The sequence below is a fragment of the Dendrobates tinctorius genome, unplaced genomic scaffold, assembly GCF_039654945.1.
Source record: "Dendrobates tinctorius isolate UK_male_01 unplaced genomic scaffold, ASM3965494v1 ptg000060l, whole genome shotgun sequence".
Taxonomy (NCBI): Eukaryota; Metazoa; Chordata; class Amphibia; order Anura; family Dendrobatidae; genus Dendrobates; species Dendrobates tinctorius.
In genome coordinates this window covers 24,848,490-24,865,402 of record NW_027361728.1, presented here as the reverse complement: position 1 = coordinate 24,865,402, position 16,913 = coordinate 24,848,490, and the positions used below count along the sequence as shown (strand labels likewise).

The window sequence follows — 16,913 nt, the reverse complement described above, 5'->3', positions numbered from 1 at the left end:
TTCACTGGCTCCAATTCTCTCAGCGTATCCAATTCAAATTACTAATACTGACCTACAAGGCCATCTACAACTTTTCTCCTCCATACATCTCTGAACTAATCTCCCGATACCTTCCCTCACCTAATCTCCGGTCCTCCCAAGACCTCCTTCTCTCCTCCACACTTGTTCACTCCTCACCCAACCGCCTCCAAGACTTCTCCCGAATAGCCCCCATCCTATGGAATTCCCTGCCCCAACACGTCCGGCTATCAACCACACTTGGATCCTTCGGACGGAACCTGAAAACTTCAGGAAAGCCTACAGCCTGCAATGATCCCTACCACCTCACCATCACTGGAGCTGCTGCAACCCCCCAACCTACTGTCTCCTTCCCCACCATCCTGTAGCATGTAAGCCCGAAAGGGCAGGGTCCTCTCTCCCCTCTATATCAGTCTGTGATTGTTAGTTTGTTTACTGTAAATGTTATCTGTAATTTGTAAGGAACCCCTTCTCATGTACAGCACCATGGAAGCAATGGTGCTTTATAAATAAATAATTATGGAATGCTTGAATATTAGAAACAATAGTCTGTTTATCACAGCACTTAATTCTTACAGTACACGAGGCTGTATGCCATCCGGGTCTGGTTAATTGTCTACTGTAGTGATTTTGATGTGGCGCTGTACTTGCTGCTGGGTTAGGCAGTATGACATTTTATCAAGAATTTCTGGTATCCCCGATCATGTCATCTGTCATGGGATTTGCATCACTCGTCTCAATCATCGCAGTATGTTGTCACCTCTAACAGCGACATCAACAATTTGAGTGACTATTCTATACAAAATAGTAAGCCTAATCATAAAGTGGGATAATTTTTAGACCATTTCTTAATTTTAAAAATCAGTCATTGTCTCAAGTTATGAAATGGGCTGTTTATTAATAAAGCTTACTATCTGTTCTATGGTGAAATCACTTGACATTAATATGGCTAAATTTGTGTGAAAAGGCTTGAAATGGATTGGATACAGTGTGAGGAGACCTAACAGTTTTATTCCCATTTATTCAGGGAAATTAGAGTATTTGCGATTCATGGCAAATTTAATTGCCACAAATCAAAATTTGCTGAACCTGGCAAATTTGAATTTTAAAAGATTGGATCATCTGTAGTCATTACTATGGAGAATGGATTTTGGTTGATCGCTGACATTTGTATTTGTGTATACAATGAACAGCAGATAAAATTAAAGAAAAAATTTGTTTCTATTTTATTACTTTACACAGAGCCACAAGTCCAAACTAGTAGTTTATTCTTATATATTTCTGTACGTTATAAAGAAAAATATCATTTCATCAACATACATGAACAGCAAAACTACACATCCTATGAATAGACAGACCATATGGTACAATAATGTGCGGTAAGGTTAAAGAGAAAAACAGGTTGATGTCAAAATCCTTCATTTTGTAAGATAAAGGTATTACGCACTTGAGTGATATGTTAGATAAATCATTCGGGCCAGGATTATGCAGTCATGTGCAACAGAAGCAGCAATATTTTATTTGGTTGACCTCAAAATTTCTGCATTATAAATTGTGGATAAAAGAAGAGGCAGCCCATTGCAACCTTGTATCGCTTATAATGTGGTAGTCTAAGCCAAAAGACAGATGGGAAAATTCATCAAACTCCTCTATGAGTTAATACCTGATGTGACCATACATGATGATGTGACCATACATGACACAAGTCTTAATAGGGTTAAACAAGAAAGAACAGGTGCAACAGCAGAGCTGGTCATTTCAGCCCCAGCATTAAGAGACTGCGGGTAAGACAAAGTAGAGGAGGTGTTTAGAATATAAGTATATTATGCATTTCAGACATCACAAAAATAGGAAAGCTGTTTTATATAATGACCAAAATAGGCATTGTAACTTTTATATCACAAAAAAAGGAAATATAACCTCTCTTAACTGACTGGCTAAAGTCCCATAAAATTTTTCTGTCATTGATACAGTACCTACAGCAGCAAAAGATTTAAAAGGACTCTGTCAACACAGAATGACTGTTCAAACCAAGCATAGGCCACTGGATGCACCCTTGTCATGACCAATTTAGTACACCTTCCCAACTACCTTCGCCCTTCCTTGACTTTATAAAGCCAGAGCTCTCAATCAAGGAATGGGGGATGGGAATAGAGGGAAAATAAGTAGATGGCAAGGTCATCTTAACCACTCACAACCTATGACCTATATATACATCATAGGTCATGTCCTCGCATTCCATGCAGGCACAGAGGCTGAGACTGCATGTTTTCCAGCACTAGTCAGTTGATTTCTTCAGCTGAAATGTGCCAACAGCCGCTGGTGGAACTGTGATCCACCCGCGGCTGTTAACATGTTAAATGCCGCCGTCAATCTCCGACAGAGGCATTTAACATGGCCGCATCGAAAGCGCGTCACTAATCTCACCCCCTGAAAGCCTGCTTATGTGTAGCACAGGCGATCGGATGATCGCAGCTCAAGTCTCCCATGGAGACTATTAAAGCAAATGAAAAGTAAAACAAAAGTGTTTTTAAAAAATATTTAAAAAATTAAACAAATATAAAAGTTCCAATCACCCCACTTCTGCACCTTTCAAAATAAAACAATTAAAAAAATCCAAAATACACATAGTTGGTATTGCCATGTTCAGAAATGCTTGCTCTATCAAAATATAAAAATTTATCTAAATCGGTAAATGGTGTAACGAAAAAAATAATCAAAACGGGGCAAAAAACGGAAAAGCAAAAATGAAATGGAAAACCCCAAGTTCATGAAGGGATTAAACATTTGGCCATGCCAACGGTGCACCAAGAACCTATTCTTTGTGTGAAAAGTCATTCTGTGATGACAGAGTCCCTTTAAGTGCAAAGTGAAGAATATAAATTTAACCATCAAGAGACACATAAAATACAGTTCATTGCACAGTAATTGATTAAATGCCCAACAGCAACAATCCATTAAGAGAAATTATCTATTAAGGTTTGTTGGAAAACAAAGTGATGAGTTCTGGAGCGTTCCACAGGAATATACAACATACACAATTTTCAGAACCATGCTTAGATCTACATGCTATACATGTCTGTGCTGTCTCTGGTCATCTCATGGTCCATTTAGAGCAAGTAGACATTTTCCATCAAGGTGTTCATCATTTTCCAAAATGCGGTTCTTTGGCTACTAAGCACACAGTGTAAATAATAGTGTGCAGCGACAAATCGTACAATGCAAACCCAATAATCACTAGATCCATAGTGAGATCTCTACAGCAGACATATTTTGTACACATTAAACCCACAGTACATTTACTAGGTGTAAACTACTGCTTAAAGAATTTGGCTAAATCCCTTTAATAGCTGCATCCATTCTGAACAGGCCTTGACTGTAGTCAGGGACTGGGGAGTACAGAAGAAGCAATTTCCACAGTGAAATACGGTCTATCTCACCAAAGCATTGTATCTTATGAGCAGCTCGAAAAATATTCTACCCCCAGTAAAAGCACTGCAGGAAGACTGGCCGCCTTGGCATACCCTCATGAAAAGTATATGACAGTATATTGTCATGCTAAACCTACTACCCCTGGGAATGGTACAACTTTGCCTCAAGTTAAAACCAAAGATAGTAAAAGCAAGTCATCCCCCATATCTGCCAATCAAAGTCAGTATCTGGAAGGCTTCCAACTTGTGAAATGATTACAAGATAAATTTGTAGTAACAAAAAAGGATTAAAGCAACAGCTTAGAAACACCATCTGATCTATTTACTACATGTATCCCAAATTCTCCATCTCGCTGCGGTAGCGCTGCTCGGAAACTTTGCTTTTGTGCTGCTTGGTCTCCAGATGTTGCCTGAACTCCAGCTCCTCACTGGCTCCTGCGTTGCACATTGAGCAATAGAACTGTCCACTGGGTGTTACACACATAGCCAGGTCCCTAGGAATCCGCTGGCGAGAGCGAGGATTAAAATATGGACCTAAAGAAAAAAAAAAAAAAGAAATTATTTTATAGCAGTAAAACCTCAAAAAATATAACATAATATCTTGGGAAAAACTAGGAAGTGACTTTTGTAGAAAAAAAAGTCAATGACCTCATAAGTTTTCATCTGCATGCCCTACAACAAAGACAATTTGGATTGTTTGGTCCATTAACTTTGTCTATTTATTTGTAATTAGGGAAACCTTCATTTCGTGACACACGACTTTGATCTAAAGTGGCCTAATATTCTGTGTCACTCCAAGGAGCAATCTTATGAGCCTGATAGATTTGTCAAGACATTCTTTATAAAGACAGGTTTTAAGAGTTCCCATCTTCATAAATAGATATTTTCAGAGAGCACTTTTGCTGTTTACTGCATATTATAAATTGCAGACATCCTTTAGATACAGTGCCTTGTGAAAGTATTCGGCTCCCTGGAACTTTTCAACCTTTTCCCACATATCATGCTTCAAACATAAAGATACCAAATGTAAATTTTTGGTGAAGAATCAACAACAAGTGGGACATAATTGTGAAGGTGAACGAAATTTATTACCGTATATACTCGAATATAAGTCGAGATTTTCAGCCCAAAAAATTGGGCTGAAAGTCCCCCTCTCGTCTTATATTCGAGTCATATACAAAGGGGGTCGGAGGGGGCGGATGTGTCAGGTCATACTTAGCCGTCCTGACGCTGTGTCTTGAGCCCCCAGCTTCTCCCCGTGCTCTCTCTTCCTGCCTTCAGAGGTCACGTGGTGCCGCTCATTAAAACTCATGAATATGCGCATATTCATGAGTTTTAATGAGCGGTACCACATGACCGCTGAAGGCAGGAAGAGAGAGCACGGGAGAAGCTGGGGGCTCAAGACACAGCGTCAGGACGGGTAAGTATAGCGATACTCACCTGTCCTGCGTCCATGGCTGCTTGCTGCTGTCTGTCATCGGTCAGTGACTTCAGACAGCAAAGGGTGCGGTGACGTGGTTAGTGCGCGTCGCACCCCCTGCAGTCTGAACGTCACTGACTGATGACGTGGCAGATAGTGGTGAGCAGCCATGGACGCAGGACAGGTGAGAATCTGACACCCAGCGACGGAGAGGTGAGTATGTCTTCTTTTTATTTTTACATGCAGCAGCAGCATGGGGGCAGCATATGGGGGAACAATCTATGGAGCTTTTTCTGGGGTCAGCATATGGGGGAACAATCTATGGAGCTTCTTCTGAGGACACGATATGGGGGAATAATCTATGGAGCATTTCCCACCCTAGACTTATACTCGAGTCAATAAGTTCTCCCAGTTTTTCGTGGCAAAATTAGGGGGGTCGACTTATACTCGGATCGACTTATACTCGAGTATATACGGTAGTTATTTTAAATTTCTGTGGAAATACCAAAACTGAAAAGTGGGGCGTGCAATATTATTCGTCCCCTTTACTTTCAGTGCAGCAAACTCACTCCAGAAGTTCATTGTGGATCTCTGAATGATCCAATGTTGTCCTAAATGAGTAATGATAAATATAATCCACCTGTGTGTAATCAAGTCTCCGTATAAATGCACCTGCTCTGTGATTGTCTCAGGGTTCTGTTTGATGCACGTAGAGCATCATGAAGACCAAGGAACACAACAGGCAGGTCCGTGATACTGTTGTAGAGAAGTTTAATGCTGGGTTTGGATACAAAATGATTTCCAAAACTTTAAACATCCCAAGGAGCACCGTGCAAGCGATCATATTGAAATGGAAGGAGTATCATACCACCGCAAATCTACCAAGACCCGGCCGTCTCTCTAAACTTTCATCTCAAACAAGGAGAAGACTGATCAGAGATGCAGCCAAGAGGCCTATGATCACCCTGGATGAACTGCAGAGATCTACAGCTGAGGTGGGACAACAATCAGTCGTACACTGCACAAATCTGGCCTTTATGGAAGAGTGGCAAGAAGAAAGCCATTTCTCCTAGATATCCATAAAAGTGTTGTTTAAAGTTTGCAACAAGCCACCTGGGAGACACACCAAACATGTGGAAGAAGGTGCTCCGGTCAGATGAAACCAAAATCGAACTTTCTGGCAACAATGCCAAACGATATGTTTGGCATAAAGGCAACACAGCTCATCACCCTGAACACACCATCCCCTCTGTCAAACATGGTGGTGGCAGCATCATGGTTTTAGCCTGCTTTTCTTCAGCAGGGACAGGGAAGATGGTTAAAATTGATGGGAAGATGGATGGAGCCAAATACAGGACCATTCTTGAAGAAAACCTGTTGGAGTTTGCAAAAGACCTGAGACTGGGATGGAGATTTGTCTTAGAACAAGACAATGATCCCAAACATAAAGCAAAATCTACAATGGAAATGGTTCACAAATAAACGTATCCAGGTGTTAGAATGGCCAAGTCAAAGTCCAGACCTGAATCCAATCAAGAATCTGTGGAAAGAGCTGAAAACTGCTGTTCACAAACGATCTCCATCAAACCTCACTGAGCTCGAGCTGTTTGCCAAGGAAGAATGGGCAAGAATTTCAGTCTCTCGATGTACAAAACTGATAGAGACATACCCCAAGCGACTTGCAGCTGTAATCGCAGCAAAAGGTGGCGCAACAAAGTATTAAGTTAAAGGGGCCGAATAATATTGCACGCCCCACTTTTCAGTTTTTGAATTTCCACAAAAATTTAAAATAACCAATAAATTTTGTTCAACTTCACAATTGTGTCCCACTTGTTGTTGATTCTTCACCAAAATTTTACATTTGGTATCTATATGTTTGAAGCATGATATGTGGCAAAAGGTTGAAAAGTTCCAGGGGGCCGAATACTTTCTCAAGGCACTGTATTAACACTTTTGTTTATAGCTCGTTGCACAGGAGACCGACCACCGCTGCTGTTTATCTTGCAAGCATTGCACTGGAGCTGGCCAGGATTAGGAGGCTACGGCGATCCTGGTCATCTTAAAAAACATTCTTACAAGCTCAATAGAAAACAGCTTGTACTGTAAGTACTGTGAGTGTTCTGCTACCTAGCAGGTGTGGCCGGTCTCCAAGGCAGCAAGCGGTGAACAAAAGAAACGTAATATCTATAGAACAGCTTAAATTTTTTTATATGTAGGAAATTGCAAATTTGCTGGTATTTACAAGCACGTTCTAACACTACCCATTTATGAAGATAGGAATAACCAATTAATCTACCAATACATTGATTTTGGAGAAACATTTCCAAATGTCTAATCAGCTTTTTTTTTTAGCTTTTCTTTGAACCTTCTTACTGTATATCACATCATAGGATCCCTTTTAACTTTATGACCCATTTATTATAATTCTCCCTCATGTTCTAGATGGCATATGTTCACACGGTAAAGAGCTGAAGCAAGCTTTAAAGCATCCAAACGTTAATAAGATTATACCCAAGTATCTTCTGTATATGTCAGTGCTTATTGGCTTTTAGTTTACAGATTTAACTAAAAGCTGATTAAAATGGACAAAATAGGGAATACATGCCATAAATACCATGTGGGTCTTTCTCACTATGTTGTTACTGGGATTTTTTATGAATCCCAATAGCTTCAATATGAAATCTTTCAGTAGCATTTTTGAACAAGTGGGTGGAGAGGAAACATGAGAACATTTGATCTGCAGCACTTGGTGGGGGCTGCTACACATTGGAACAGAGCTGTGCAATACAGCTCAACCAATGTTGGCGATCAGATAACCTCTAAAAGGTAAAGCAAGTGTAGCTGAGTATATGAAGCCCAGAATTAATGTTTCTAAAAAGATAAAAAAGACAAAAAAGGATAAATAATACAGGATGTCTAGCAATCTTAGCTCCTCAGAGAGTAGGCCCCATTTAACAAAACTGTGGGTTCCTTTTACATCCCAAATGCCTCTGATTAATATATTGGTCAATAATATGTTGTATGACCAAAACTCAGCAACTGATTTTTTTTTTCTTAATGGCATTTACCTTATGGGTTAAATAATTTTATATTATTATTAGTATAGTATATACTACAACAGTACGGTATTGCAGTAGGTAGTAAAAATCACTGTCTCCTATGAGGTTCAATCAAAGGAACACCAGAACGGCAAAAAAGACTTTCAGCAGCCATGGCACTCCATCTGCACCGCTCAGTTGTGTTGTGCAAGTTCCAAAGTATTTTGACAAATGAGAAAAAAAAATGGATCCTAATTTTATACTCCTTTTATATAAATATATTCTTACAATTCTCACATTCACATAAAAATCCATTGTCTGCTTTGGATAATCCCCACTTGTTACAAGGGTTCCTTAACAATACGCTGATCAAAATCCCCCTGGTCAAGACCCTCCGCTTTCATCAGTGCAGTGAAATGTGCTGGAAACTATTAGTGATGAGCTAGTATACTCGTTGCTCGGGTGTCCGCCGAGAATTTTGGCATGCTCGGAGATTTAGTTTTCGTCGTCTCAGCTGCATGATTTGCGACTTGTAGACAGGCTGAATACATGTGGAGATTCCCTAACAAACAGGCATTCCACACATATATTCAACCTGTCTAGCAGCCGCAAATCATGCAGCTGAGTCGACGAAAACTAAATCTCCGAGCATGCCAAAATACTCGGACACCCGAGCATGCTCGGGAAAACCGAAGCAATGAGTATACTTGCTGATCACTAGAAACTATCAGTAAGTAGGAGTTTAACTTCTCACCATAGTGGAAAGTAGGTCTTACATAATACCCATTTAAATAATTTTTGTGTGTTAGCCAGGATAGGTCCATTAAGCGAGAGATGATCTTTGTGCCGTTGGACATCCCTACATTCCAAATTATTAAACAAATGCCATTTTTCTCTGATTTTCTTAAACAGTCGATGCAAATGACAAATGAAAGTATAATGTTCAAATCATCAACCGTTTGTGTATAAATAAAATTATAATGGACAAACCTCCCAATGACAAAAGTATTTTTTTTTTCAAAACTTCAAAATGCACTGTTCCAAATATGCACAAGAGAGTTTCCAAACATTTTAAAAGTTGTAAAGAACTGAAAATGGTCATTTGTTTAATTTGAAGCAATACGAGGTCACAACTGAACTGAACTCAAAAGCTTTTTCAATCAAAAACATCTTAACAGGACAACTTACATGTTAACATAGGACCTAGTGATGAGCGAACATGCTCGAATAAGGTGCTAACAGAGTGTCTTTGGCGTGCTCAAAAAATATGTACGGGTCCCCATGGCTGCATGTCTAGCAGTTGTTCGACAGCCGCAACACATGCAGGGACTGTTTACTAGGCAATTCCTGCATGAGGTGTGGCTGTAGAACATATTATTCGAGCACGCCGAAGTCACTCGGTTAGCACACGAGCATGCTCGGATAACATCTTATCTGAGCATGTTCACTAATAGGACTCCTTTGATATCACCTTTACAATTCTTGCATCCATTGAACCTGTGAGTTTTTGGATCGTTTCTGCTTGAATTTGTTTGTAAGATGTCAGAACTGCCTCCCAGAGCAGCTGTTTTAATGTGAACCTCAAACCTTCATGTGGTATCCCGGTACTCGTTCTACTGCTGCTGAATGAGTCAGTTGTCGTGTGGCAGTAGATTTGTTCCAGTGTGTCAAAATTAGTTGGGGCACTGAGAGATGTAATACATTGCATTGTATACAGACGATTCATAAATGTGCTTTGCTACCAGCTACAGCCCAATGTGTATATGAAAGTTAAGTGATTATTTGCCTCACAGGCTGCCATACAAATCATTGGGAGGAGCCTCCCAGCTTAGGGCCCACACTTCCTGAAGTAACTTCCAGTTCTGAGTGGTTCAAGCTGATGGAGGGAGCAATCACTACTGCTCTCATCATAATTTTCCATGCAAGTCCTTGCAGAGGGGATATCTTTCTCCACTAGGATTGATCAAATAGCTTCGAACAAGAGCTTATCCGAATAGCTATAGCGCTTACCAAATAGCTGCATCAGGAGCCCGGATACCTGGAGCACGCCCGAAGATCAGCTGTTCAGCTCCGCAGCAGCATGTGCCGAGGCTGTGTGACAGTCACAACACATGCATGGAGAGCCTGTTTATTGGGCTCTCCATACATGTGATGTGACAGTGAAACAGCCGCTACACATGTAGCTGCGGAGCCGAACAGCTGATCATCGGGAGCGCTCCAGGTTCCTGATGCAGCCATTCGGTAAGTGCTATAGCTGTTCGGATAAGCTCTTATCCAAAGCTATTCACTCTTCCCTATTCACCACATAATCTCCTCCACAAAGGAGAGAAGTCTTCTAGTCAGGAGAGAAATCTGCACATGTGCTCTCCTGCATGCTGGTTATCCTGTTTGCTTCTAGTCAGGACCAGACCCACGTGGCTGCCACGCCACCGACTTTGTTTAATCTACCCCCTGCGATAGGGAACGGTAGGCTCAAAACTGTGAGTACTTCCACACCTTAGTGTGTTTCCACAGAGAGCCAATCTGTGAATGTCCCTCCATCAGTGTAATATTTCTTGGACATCGCATAACACTTACTCTAATAGGAATTGAAGAGATCTCTGCTCCAGTAGCCCTGAGAGGCCATAACCTCGCTTGTCTCCTGAGGAGAAAATTATTACTTTCATATGAACAATATACTGTAACTTTTGCCTTTAAGAGAAAGACTGTACCCAGTTACCTCTTTCAGTAAAATTATGTTTACAAGTTCACCTGCGTGTCTGGCTGATTGAGACTGCACAAACACCACAGGCGCTCCAAAACATGCACCGACACCACCGCTACAGGAGTGCCCCCAGGGGGTCCTATAACATCCACAAATGCCACCTCCTGCTATTGACAATTGTTGTGGACATGAGGGAAGTGTTGAGGGGTCCAGCGACCACTTCAGCTACCGTGACATCATTATCTGCTGCCAGTGGGACTACATTCCCCAGCTGGCCCTTCTGCAACATCTGGCGCCTCAACAGTGGCTCACCACACTCCTAGATATTTTGCTGGAGGATATTCCAAAAGTTCTCAATATGGTCGATGTCAGGGGAGGATGGTGGCCACAGCATGCGTTTCTCTCCTTTTATGCCCATAGCAGCCAATGACTGCAGATGGTGCACTGTCATGCATGAAGATGATTTTGCTACAGATAGCACAGTTCATTTTGCACCATGGAAGAAAGTGGTCAGTCAGAAAACTCTATATAATTTGCCATGGTCATTGTCAGACCTTCAGGGACTCTAAAGGGGCCTTACCAACTCTATTCCCATGATTCTGGCCAAAAACATGACTCCGACACCTCCTTGCTGACGTTGCAGCATTTTTGCGACATCGTGGCCATTCACCAACCATCCAGGGTTGCACAGAACTTATCAGTAAAGAAGACTATTTTAAGATTAGTCTTCATGTATGCATGGGCCCAATGCAACTGTTTCTGTTTGTGATCACTGTTCAAGGGTGGCTGAACAGTAGGTTTATGCACAACTGCAAGTCTCTGGACGGTCCTTCAAGTTCGCAAGATTCCAGAGGAATCAGCAACTTCAAATATCTGTTTGCTGTCTTTGGCATTTTAGCAGCTGCTTTCTTAATCTGATGAAATTGTCTGTCAGAAACCTTCCTCATTATGCCTTTATTTGCATAAACCCATCTGTGCTCTGTATCAGTCACAAATCTCTTCACACTACAGTGATCACATTCACAAGGCATTGACTGATGGTGAAAGAAATTTTAATCTAAACCCCCATCTATTTAACCCCTTCATGACCCAGCCTATTTTGACCTTAATGACCTGGCCATTTTTTGCAATTCTGACCAGTGTCCCTTTATGAGGTAATAACTCTGGAACGCTTCAACGCATCCTAGCGATTCTGAGATTGTTTTTTCGTGACATATTGGGCTTCATATTAGTGGTAAATTTAGGTCGATAATTTCTGCGTTTATTTGTGAAAAAATCAGAAATTTGGTGAAAATTTTGAAAATTTTGCAATTTTCAAATTTTGAATTTTTATTCTGTTAAACTAGAGAGTTATGTGACACAAAATAGTTACTAAATAACATTTCCCACATGTCTACTTTACATCAGCACAATTTTGGAAGCAAAATATTTTTTTGTTAGGAAGTTATAAGGGTTAAAAGTTGACCAGTGATTTCTCATTTTTACAACAAAATTTACAAAACCATTTTTATTTAGGGACCACCTTACATTTGAAGTCACTTTGAGGGGTCTATATGGCAGAAAATACCCAAAAGTGACACCATTCTAAAAACTGCACCCCTCAAGCTACTCAAAACCACATTCAAGAAGATTATTAACCCTTCAGGTGTTTCACAGCAGCTAAGGCAATGTGGAAGGAAAAAATGGACATTTTTATTTTTCCAACACAAATTTCCTTTCAGCATCAATTTTTTCATTTTCACATGGGCAACAGGATAAAATGGATACTAAAATTTGTTGGGCAATTTCCCCTGAGTACACCGATACCTCATATGTGGTCATAAACCACTGTTTGGGCGTACGGCAGGGCTCAGAAGGGAAGGAGCACCATTTGACTTTTTGAATGGAAAATATGCTGGAATATTTAGCGCTTGCCATGTCGCGTTTGGAGAGTCGCTGTGTGCCTAAACACTGGAGCTCCCCCACAAGTGACCCCATTTTGGAAACTAGACCCCCCAAGGAACTTATCTAGATGCATAGTGATCACTTTGAACCCCCAGGTGCTTCTCAAATTGATCCGTAAAAAAAAAAAATACTTTTTTTTCACAAAAATTATCTTTTAGCCTCAGTTTTTTCATTTTCACGTGGGCAACTGGATAAAATGGATCCTAAAATTTGTTGGGCAATTTCTCCTGAGCACACCAATACCTCATATGTGGTCATAAACCACTGTTTGGGCGCACGGCAGGGCCCGGAAGGCAAGGAGCACCATTTGACTTTTTGAATGGAAAATTAGCTCCAATCGTTATCGGACACCATGTCGCGTTTGGAGAGCCCCTGTGTGCCTAAACATTGGAGCTCCCCCACAAGTGACACCATTTTGGAAACTAGACACCTTAAGGAACTTATCTAGATGTGTAGTGAGCACTTTGAACCCCCAAGTGCCTCACAAAAGTTTATAACATAGAGCAGTGAAAATAAAAAATCATTTTTTTTTCCTCAAAAATGATTTTTTAGCATGCTATTTTTTATTTTCACAAGGGTAACAGGAGAAATTGGACCAAAAAAGTTGTTGTCCAGATTGTCCTGAGTACGCTGGTACCCCATATGTGAGGGGGGGGGGGGCACTGTTTGGGTGCACGGCAGGGCGCAGAAGGGAATGAGCGCCATTTGACTTTTTGAAATGAAAATTAGCTCCAATCGTTAGCGGACACCATGTCGTGTTTGGAGATCCCCTGTGTGCCTAAACTTTGGAGCTCCCCCACAAATGACCCCATTTTGGAAACTAGACCCCCTAAGGAACTTATCTAGATGCATAGTGAGCACTTTGAACCCCCAGGTGATTCACAGAAGTTTATAATGCAGAGCAGTGAAAATAAAAAATCTTTTTTTTTTCCTAAAAAAAAATTTTTTAGTCTGCAATTTTTTATTTTCACAAGGGTAACAGGAGAAATTGGACCCCAAAAGTTGTTGTCCAGTTTGTCCTGAGTACGCTGGTACCCCATATGTGGGGGGAAACCACTGTTTGGGCACACGTTGGGCCTCAGCAGGGAAGTAGTGACATTTTGAAATGCTGACTTTGATGGAATGGTCTGCGGGCGTCATGTTACATTTGCTGAGCCCCTGTGTGCCTAAACAGTAGAAACCCCCCAACAAGTGACCCCATTTTGGAAACTAGACCCCCCAAGGAACTTATCTAGATGTATGGTGAGCACCTTGAACCCCCAAGTGCTTCACAGAAGTTAATAACACAGAGCCGTGAAAATAAAAAATCATTTTTTCCCTCAAAAAAATGATTTTTAGCCCGCAATTTTTTTTTCACAAGGGTAACAGGATAAATTGGACCCCAAAAGTTGTTGTCCAGTTTGTCCTGAGTACGCTGATACCCCATATGTGTGGGGGAACCATTGTTTGGGAACACGTCAGGGCTCGGAATGGAAGTAGTGACGTTTTGAAGTGCAGACTTTGATGGAATAGTCTGCAGTCGTCATTACGTTTGCAGAGCCCCTGATGTGCCTAAACAGTGGAAACCCCCCACAAGTTACCCCATTTTGGAAACTAGACCTTCCAAGGAACTTATGTAGATGTATGGTGAGCACTTTCAACCCCCAAGTGCTTCACAGAAGTTTATAATGCAGAGACATGAAAATGAAAAAAACATTTTTTTTTCACAAAAATAATTTTTAGCCCCCATTTTTTTATTTTCCCAAGGGTAACAGGAGAAATTAGACCCCAAAAGTTGTTGTGCAATTTTTCCTGAGTACGCTGATACCCCATATGTGGGGGTAAACCACTGTTTGGGCACACGTCGGGGCTTGGAAGGGAGTGAGCACCGTTTGACTTTTTGAACGCAAAATTGGCTGGATTCAAAGGTTGCACCATGTCGCGTTTGGATACCCCCTGATGTGCCTAAACAGTGGAAACCCCTCAATTCTAACTCCAACCCTAACCCCAACACACCCCTAACCACACCCTAACCCCAACACATCCCTAACCCTAATCCCAACCCTAACCATAAACCTAACCCCAACACACCCCTAACCCCAACACTAACCATAACACTAACCACAAGCCTAACCCTAATTCTAACCCTAACTCCAACCCTAACCCTCTTTTCAACCCCAACCATAATTCCAACCCTAACCCTCTTTACAACCCTAACCCTCTTTTCAACCCTAACCCTCTTTCCAACCCTAACCCTCTTTCCAACCCTAACCCTCTTTCCAACCCTAACCCTAACCCTGATGGAAAAATAAAAATAAAAATATTTTCTTTATTTTATTAGTACTGCCTACCTATGGGGGTGATAATCGGGGGGTTCATTTACTTTTTATTTCATTTTGATCACTGTGAGAGTGATCAAAATGAAATAATGGAATCTGCAGCCGGCAGATTCGGGCGGGCGCACTGCGCATGCGCCCGCCATTTTCCAAGATGGCGGCGCCCATGAACCGGTCCCGCCGGACACCGGGAGCGACGGGGAGACTTAGAAGGTGCCGGGGGCGGTGAGAGTGGGTGAGGGGGGGGATCGGAAGCTGGCGGGGAGCGAAGGGAATGGGAGGGGGGGCAGATGATGACAGCGGCGGCAGATCGCCGCTGTCATTCAGTGGCAGGGGGGGCGATCGCCAGTGGGGGGGGTCAAATCTGTGTCTCCAGCCATGTCCGATGCTACTGCAGCATCGGCCATGGCTGGATTGTAATATTTCATCAATTTTCATTGATGAAATATTACTATCGCTCTGATTGGCTGTTTCACTTTTAACAGCCAATCAGAGCGATCGTAGCCACGTGGGGGCGAAGCCACACCCCCTGTGGTGAATTACAAAGCCCCCTGTATCTGCAGGTCAGGTGACCTTTCATTGACCCCGGTCACCCGACCCGCAGGGGGGCTTTGAATTCATGACACAGGGTATGCGTCATAGGTCGGATTGGCACCGACTTTCATGACGCATACGCTGTCACAGGTCGGGAAGGGGTTAATGCCATAACCTAAACTGATTTCTAATATGTTTGCATTAAAAATTCTCTACCATACCCTAACTACATTAACTCCTATTGTACCTTCTTCTCTACTTCCTGTGTGATGGCTCTTCATTTGACAATGACAGTGCATGCTAGGATATTCAAAGGAAGCGCCATTAAGGGACAGAGGCTGTGGTCACTGTGCCACAGCCTTTGCCCCTCCCAGAAACAAAGCGTCATCAGTGGCGGGGCAAGTCCCTGCTCTATCCATGCGTGCGGTCATTGTGTGATGTGCACAATCACAGAGCACGCTCTGTGTTGCCTTCTGAGATCAGTAGTAACAAGTTGACAACACAGAAGAGAGCACACTGTCAGAGCGCGGTATCAGAATACCCAGGAGCGTGCAGAGAACAGCATGCAGAGTTTAGCCCCGCCCCTGAAATGAGCGTTACAGTGACTGCAGTGTATATAACATCAGAGCTTTCTTAAAGGTTATACAAAAAGAGGTCTTCTAAACCATATAACCCCTTTTTATTGAGGGTTTTTTCACTAGAAGACAAGGACAATTTTTACAACTCTGACCAGTGTCCCTTTATGAGGTTATAACTCTGGAACGCTTCAACGGATCCCATGGCTTTTCATGACATATTGTACTTCATGAGAGTGGTAAAAGTTATTTGATGTGACTCGTTTGTGAAAAAAAATTGTCAAATTTGGAAAATTTTGCAATTTTCACACTTTGAATTCTTATGCTCTTAAATCATCGATATATGTTACACAAAATAGTTAATAAACATTTCTCACGACTACTTTATATCACCACAATTTTGTAATCAAATTTTTTTTGTTAGGAAGATATAAAAGGGTTAAAAGTTGACCAACGATTTCTCATTTTCCAACAAAATTTACAAAACTTTTTTTTTCTTTTAGGGACCACATTAACTTTGAAGTGACTTTGAGGGGTCTACATAAAATACACAAGTGATCCAATTATAAAAACTGCAGCTGTCAAGATGCTAAAAACAACATTCAAGAAGTTTATTGACTCTTCAAGTGCATCACAGGAATTTTTGGAATGTGGAAAACAAAAATGAACATTTAACTTTTTACCACAAAAATGTTACTTTAGACAGTTTATTTTCACAAGAGTAACAGGAAAAAAAAGGACCCTGAAATTTGTTGTGTAATTTCTCCTGAGCATGCCGATACTCCACAAGTGGGTAAAAAAAAACACTGCTTGGGAGCACGGCAGAGCTCTCAAGAGAAGGATCGCCACTTGACTTTTTGAACGCAAAATTTACTGGAATCATTAGCGGACATCATGTCCCGTGTGGAGAGCCCCTGAGGTGCCTAAACAATGG

At 41.6% G+C, this 16,913-nt stretch overlaps 1 protein-coding gene across 3 annotated transcripts in view; it reads right to left on the bottom strand.

The window, feature by feature from the left end:
* Positions 1–1,269: 1,269 nt before the first annotated feature.
* Positions 1,270–16,913, bottom strand: part of ZMAT3 (zinc finger matrin-type 3) — a 112,540-nt gene continuing 96,896 nt past the window's right edge. For all 3 annotated transcript variants that reach the window (XM_073578808.1, XM_073578807.1, XM_073578806.1), the window contains one exon: positions 1,270–3,983. In XM_073578808.1, coding sequence (XP_073434909.1) covers positions 3,775–3,983 — 209 coding nt within the window. In that variant the 3' untranslated portion in view covers positions 1,270–3,774. The remainder of the gene's footprint in view (positions 3,984–16,913) is intronic.